The 7,207-nt window shown below is 48.7% G+C and overlaps 1 protein-coding gene across 1 annotated transcript; it reads right to left on the bottom strand.

Annotated features, from left to right (window-relative positions):
- Nucleotides 1–526: 526 nt before the first annotated feature.
- LOC130265013 (endonuclease domain-containing 1 protein-like) lies at nt 527–5,771 on the bottom strand. Its single transcript, XM_056513753.1, has 3 exons — nt 5,702–5,771; nt 3,345–3,663; nt 527–1,361 (listed from the first exon to the last, which is right to left on the bottom strand). The coding sequence occupies exons 2-3, from the start codon at nt 3,627–3,629 to the stop codon at nt 801–803; spliced, it is 846 nt and encodes a 281-aa protein (XP_056369728.1). The 5' UTR covers nt 3,630–3,663; nt 5,702–5,771; the 3' UTR covers nt 527–800.
- Nucleotides 5,772–7,207: the final 1,436 nt, after the last annotated feature.

Here is a 7,207-nt window from a genome sequence, read left to right on the forward strand (position 1 = left end):
CTAAGGAGGTGAGGGACAAGTCAGCTGCACACTGTCAGGGACAGCTAAGGAGGAGAGGACTCGTCCCTGAGAGCTCTCTCCTGAGATGGGCAGCAAAGCAAAGCAGCTGGAGGCTCTGCCCACGGCTTTGTGCCTTTGGGCAGAGCAGGAGGTGCCCTGAGGGACAGAGCTGGAAACATACAGAGGAGGAAGCAGCACAGAAGCTGCACAGGACATTTGTCCCCCTCTGCTGTGCTGTGCTGTGCTGAGAGCCCAGCTGCAGTGCTGCCTCCAGCTCTGGGGCCCAGAGCACAAGAAGGATACAAAGCTGTTGGAGTGGAGTCCAGTGCAGGCCATGAAGGTGCTCTGAGGGCTGGAGCACGTCTGCTCTGGAGAGAGGCTGAGAGAGCTGGGCATGTTCAGCCTGGAGAAGACTCCAGAGAGTGCAGTACCTACAGGATGTCTAAGAGAGCTGGAGAGGGTCTTTGGACAAGGGTATGGAGTGACAGCACAAGAGGGATTGGTTGCCCAGTGACGGAGAGCAGGGTTAGATGGGATATTCTAAAGAAGTAAATTCCTGGGGGCAGCCTGTGCTATGAGCAAAAGTTACCCTGAGCTGTTTTGACTGCCCCATCCCTGGAAGCATTGAAGGCCAGGCTGGGGAGGGCTTGGAACAAGCTGGGGTAGTGGAAGGTGTCCCTGCCCATGGCAGGCAGGTCAAAATGAGATGATCTTGCAGGCTTTAATGTCCCATCAAAACCAACCCATTCAGTGATTCTGTGATTCTGTGACATGTGGGAAAATCTCCTGAGCCTTTTCCATCAAGGATGTGAGGCTTTTCGCCGGGGACAAGCTTTGTTGAACAGAGTAACATCTCTCCCCCCATAGAGCTCAGACAACTTGTTCTCCAGCCTCTCCAGGTTGAGCTCCTTCACCTCATTCTTGTCGTTGTCAGCAATGGCCCCCCAAGCCCTCGTGGGATTTGTACCCTCCAGGCAGCAGGCAGCTGACCAGATGTGGCTGGGTACATTAACCCTCCCATTGGAGATGTTGGTGTTCCCAGGTACAGCACCCGTGATGACATAGGTGGTGTCACAGCCCCGGGTTTTCTCGGCCATTGTTTCTTCCTCGTAGATTCTCCAGGCATTCTGGTTGAGTGTGCTATTCTGGGGCACAATGTTGGTGAGGGTGAATGTAGCCCACCTGCCATTGTAGTCACTTTGGTGGTGACTGGGACACAAGTGACCGCGGTCAAAACCTGTAGCACCACTGTAGTCTTTGTCAATAGCCTGATTCTCGCCAATATCCTCTGAAGTGATCCCGTATGTTTCTATGATGGAATCCTCTGTATCCATAGCCTTACGATATTTTTTTTTTATCAGCTTGACAGAGCAAGAAGAGGAAAAGGTGTCAGTACTGAGGATGCATGTAATGAAAAAGATTACCCTGGAGCAGATGTCTCTGATTGTCAAAACCCATTTTTGTCATCTCACTGTAGAAAAATGGATGAATCAGAGAGAAATCATAGACATGCCCATCCTGCATGAACACAAAAGCTTTATAGAGAAAGCAGCTCAGAATGTGACTGCTCTCATTTTGACTTGTGACCTTTGTCATCCAGCCTGAAGCCTGTGCTGGGAGCACGAGTGGTTGCATGAGAAAAGGAGCATTTCCCACACCTAGGATTGAAAGTTGACTTAGGTGAGACACCTTCCATTCCAAATCTGTTTCCCTTTCCTCCTGTCTCCTGAGCCAAAATCTGCCCAGGGCTCTCCCTGGATGCCCTCATGCCACACTATGACTCTGTGATTTTGTCTGTGGTTGCTGCAGGTGTAGCCCAGTCCTGGAACACCAGAGGTTGCCTCCTCTAACTCCATACCCAGGGAGATGTGACAGAAAATCAGTCCTGTAGCTGAGGCTTTCCTGCGAGGGCTACACTTTGTTCAAGGATGAACATTTTTGCTCAGGAAGCAAAAAGATCTCAATGTAAATGGAATCTGTTACAGTTGTGCTAAGAATGTGTCTGAGAAATGATCTGGGCCAGGGGGCATTTTCTGCAACATCACTCAAAAGAAGTCACAAATGATCAGCCTCTGAGAAGAGCATTTAATCCCAAAAGAGTCCTGGGGAAACTTCATCAGTACTCCAAAAAAGCCTCTGGAGAAAGTTTACAAATCAAAAGTTTCCAGGTATCCAGTGCCTACATTCTAGGAAGAAAAGGACAGAGATGGGTTTGGAGCATGCTGGCCAGATGGCAAATGCCCTAGAGCCTACAGAGGCTTTGGATTGGATTATATTTAATGTTCCTTCAACACAAACCACACTATGATTCTCCAAAAGGAGAGAATGAGGAGGCTGCAGTGGTGCAAAATCAGATTAATTTGCTAATGTTAAAGTAAGTAACAAGTGCAAATGATTATTGTTTTCATTATTCAAACAGGTTCTTGTTATCTGAAGGGAAGCATATTTAGCCTTCCTCTGGAACAGGACATTATGATCTTCTACATTTTCACCCAAAATTCTCCCCCTACTCTGCCCATGCAAAAGGTCCTGAATTTACTCTTCTTCTATTCCTTAATTGGCCTGGCCTGTCTTCCTGGAGGTCTGAAGGACATTTGGGAGTTCTCCATAGCTTGAAGTTCATTCTGTCTGCTGGATCCTTCTGGAGCAAGCCTGAGCCAAAGGTGCTCAGGGGTCACTGCCCATGCATGGAGATCACACCCTTCTGACTGCACTGACACTGATGCTCCTCACTTTTCACTGCCTCAAACATCACTCCAGACATCCCTCCACAGTTAAGCTGACCCTCTCATCTCCAGTGCCTTTTCCCCCAAGGCTTTGTCCCTGGGCCATCTCACCCCCTCCTGAGTTTCTCCTCACTTCTCTCCCACCCCTCACAAACCCTGTTTGACTCTTCCCTGGGAGCAGATAAGCTCTATCTGGGGTGCAGAACAGCTCAGGGCAAAGTGGGGATCAGATCCCAGCAGGACTGTTGGTCCCTCAAGTTTAGCCTCTCTTGGGTGCCTTTTCCCCATCACTTGGTCCCCCACCAGAGCAGGGCACAGGGAGGGGAATCATTTAACTTTGAAATGTAATGCAAATTAATTGGATTTGCTGTTGCTGTCAGGTCAAGGGAGAAAACTGGGCACCTTTGGGATATGATTCATCTCATCCTCCTGCTGGTGTCACAGATGCATCAGAGGAACCACGTGGTGCAGGTGTTTGAAATAAAAGGAGGAAATTCCCATCCAGTGTGTCCATTTGCATGTGAGTAGTGGGGTGTTAAGATATAGAAGTGGTAATTTAAATGCTGTTGTTCATGTCTGAGTGAGTGGAGGGTGATGTACTGTAAGAGAGACACTCACCTGGGGCTCAACAAACCATGATTCATATCTCTCTCCATTTCCAGGCCTGTAGATATAAGCAGAGTACACTGGAATTCTGCGAGTTTTGTCATACAGGGTGGCAAAGCGATACTGGTTATCATAGACCTGGCAGATCCTGGCTGCATTTCTTGGACGCAGGATGTCACTCGGGAGGGTCTTTTCATAGAAAAACTTAGTACATGCAGTTTTAAAGGTCTTCACCACCTCGCTGTGTCCCAGGCAGAGGCAGCTCGCCAACACCTGCAGCAGCAGCAGCCCCAGCATGGTGGGAGGATTTCAGTGAAGGGCTCTTGCTCCCCTGCAAGGCAAATGCAGAGGGACACTCAGCTTGGACACAGCTGGGCATGGCCTGGAGGGTTTTTGTGCAGAAGCAGAGAGCTGGCAGAGGAGGGGATTATGAGGGAGCAGGAAAGGAGTAATTTCTGTCTGCTGGATATGGGAAATCCACGAGGGCAATAAGGGTGAAACCTAAACCAGGGTTTAGGTGCCCAGAGGAGGAGGTAGCACTGGGAGAAGTCACCCTGGGTGAGGAAGGAGGCAAAGGCACCACGACTGCAATCATCTATCACAGCAAAGTTCTCTTGCAACTGAAGCACAGCCCTGGCACAAGGTCACCTTTCCCCACCTCCCTCCTGCTCTAGGCACCTCCCCACAGCAGACACCTGCAGCTGGGCACGGACTCTGCTCAGCCCCCTGCAATGCTGAGCTGGGCTTTCATCTCATGGGGCATTGGGCAGGGCAAGAACAGCAGTGCTGCACTTCCTACATGTCTCTGGCCCCATCCAGCTTCTCACAGACACACAGCCCCTCCAGTCAGACCCAATCCTGAACCCAAATGATGCACTTGGGGTGCTGCCTCTCAGCTGACATTGGGCAATGGCTGTCCTGCTGCTCACCTTGCATTTCCACGTTATCCAACCCCAGACTCTGAATTTGCAGACACATGGAGAGAGAAAATGAAGGGCCCAAGCAGATGGTAGCAGCAAGCACAGGGGATAACACCTCTATCTTATCAGCACAATGGCTGCTGCAATGCAAGCACTGAGAGGGGGCAGCTCTTCCTGTCCTGCTGCTGCCCATCTTCAGCTTTGACAATGGATTTTCCTGTTCTGTCAAAGGCACCATTGCAGAAATTTCTTGGACAGCCAGATGTCCCATTTTATCTTTCTCAGTGCTGAGGTGATTCTCAACAGTCAGTAAGATCACTCCTTTATGAGAAAACTGCTGAAAAGCCCCCTGGCATTCAGCAATCAAGCCAGGGGCTTTGTGTCCTAACAGAGGCAGCACAGGTTTGGGATAGCAGGGATGCTCCCATTTGCATTGCCAGACACTCAGTGCAGTGATTTATTATCATCAACATTTGGAATAAGGCAGGTAGGACAGGCAGTTCAAGGGTTCCTGGGAGAGAAAGCTGCCACAGCCCCTAAAGCACAAAGCTCACCTTTGGCTGGGTAGGGTCTGAGTTGAGGGCTGCTAAAGGCTGGCCAAATCACCTTGCACATTTGCTCTTTTCTTATCCTTCTCCCTGATCCTCATCTATCCATTTCCATTGCATTTAGCATGTAGAGCTACAGACAACCCTGCTGTGACCCAAGACATCTGCTCCTTTTTCCCTTTTCAAGCCCTGCACCAGGAACATGGTGACCAATGAGCTGGAAACGGAGACCATGATCCACAGGTGGTGACTTAGAGTACTCTGCAGATCACAGCCCTATCTGCCCAAATCAAGCTGAGAAGTGTCTGAGACATTTTTTCGGATTACCCACAAAATGAGATTTAAATTTATCTAACAAACTTAATATCTAACCTAATAAATATATAGGTAAAAACGCTCAAGGAGAAAGAGTGGCACAGGACTCTGCTCGCACACAAAGTTGCAGAGGACTCTCAAATTCCTACGGTGCAGTCCCAGCCTGGCAGGGTTTACATGGTCTCCACGAAGAGACAGGGTTGTTTTATTTCCCAAACAGGGTGCAGAGTGAATTTGCTAGTTCAGTCACATGTGCTTCTCTAGTAAACTCTTGCAAAGTCACGGCTGGAGTTTTGGTGCTCAATAAAATCATCCCCCCCCGCCTCCACTTCTTATTCAACAGTTTGATATCCATTTTCAGGTGAGCTGGCTTGAGTTTCTTTCCCAAATCCTTCCTTCTATCCTTGCCCTCCTGATTGAAAGGGAATATTAAAGTGCTGCAAAATTCAGTGCATAGATAAGCTCTGATTGCTCCTTTGAGCTCTGCAATTCCAGCCTGGGCTTTGCCTAGATATACATTTAGTGCAAAGCTCAGGGAAATGCTTTGAATATTGGAGTGAATGGTGAGGAAAGAGCAGGAGCTTACCTTGAAGCAGAGTCTCAGAAGAGGCAGCTGAAGAGTTCCTTCAGTCTTCTCCCTGGAGAAAGGACAGTTTGAATCCTCAGCACTGCCACTGCAATATATACCCAGTCACAATTTTGCCCCCTTTTATAAACAGGGGATTCTGCAGAAAAGAGAAGTATTCTTTTTTTATTTAGGGGAGTTCGTTAATACCCACCATGAAATAGGTTGACAGTTGTTTGTAATGGTTTCCTCAGCATTTCTATGAAATTTACTGACTTGCAGCATGGTATGTCAGCATCAGTTATCAGGGTCTGGTGACTTCCTTGATCATTTCATCAATCCCACCAGCTGCAGCTGCTGCTGCTCCAGCACCTCCATGTGTTTCTGTTCCCTACAGAACATCTCTGGTGACATGAGGTGGACTGGCCTGTCTCTGAGGACACTCAGACACTCACAGGCTGCTCTTGTGCAGCCTCACATAACATCATTCCTATGGCCAGGCAACAAATATTCTCTTGCCTGATGGCCATGGCTTTGTAACAGCTTCATCCCTGCAGCCTGGGAAGGAGAAGGCTCTGGGGATAGCTCAGAGCTCCTGCCAGGGCTTTAGGAGTCTACAGGAGAGCTGGAGACAGACTTTGGACAAGGGCAGGCAGTTGAGAGATGTGCTGGGTTCAAAGTTAATTTCTTGACAGTGGCAGGAATTGGGTCTGTTTCTGCTGCAAACACAGTTGATAACACAGAGATGTTTTTTGTAATTGCTGAGCAGATATTTCACAGAGCCAAATGGTATTCTCAATTTTTTTCTGTCAGGCTGGCCTGGCGGCTGGGAGTACTTGGGATGTTGTGAGGAGACGGAGCCAGGACAGGTGACCCTGAGTGACCTGAGGGATCTTCCAGACCAGGTGACATCATGCTGAGTATATAAAGTGAGGGGAAGAAGGAAGAAGGAGGGCACATTTGCAGTGGTGGGTTTTGTCTTCCCAGGTAACTGTCAGGTGGGATGGGGCCCTGCTTTCCTGGAGGTGGCTGAACACCTTTCTGTCCATGGGAATGGGCAAAGAATTCCTTGAATGTGCTTTGCTTTTGTGCACAGTTTTGCTTTCCCTCTTACACTGTCTTAATCTCCACCCATGAGTTTTCCATCATTTATCCTTCCAGTTCTCTCCCTGATCCTGGTGTCTGGGGAGTGAGGGAGCAGCTGTGGGGGGTGTGGCTCCTTGCTGGAGAAAAACAAGATATTAGAACAAGGTGGAATGGGTTGAACTGGACTGATGTAGGTATAGATTGGATATTGGGAAGATATTTGGTACTGTGGGCATGGTGAAGCCCCAGCAGAGGTTGCCCACAAAAGCTGAGACTGCCCCATCCTGGATATGTCCATGGACACGTTTGCTGTGGTTTGGAGAAACCTGGGATAGTGGAAGGGTTCCATGTCCATGAGAGAGCATGGAACTAGCTGGTTCTTTAGGTCTTATCCAACTCAAAATGTTCTGTAATTCTATGATCATTCATTGACTCAAACTA

This window comes from Oenanthe melanoleuca, chromosome 1A, assembly GCF_029582105.1.
Source record: "Oenanthe melanoleuca isolate GR-GAL-2019-014 chromosome 1A, OMel1.0, whole genome shotgun sequence".
In the NCBI taxonomy this organism is placed as follows: Eukaryota; Metazoa; Chordata; class Aves; order Passeriformes; family Muscicapidae; genus Oenanthe; species Oenanthe melanoleuca.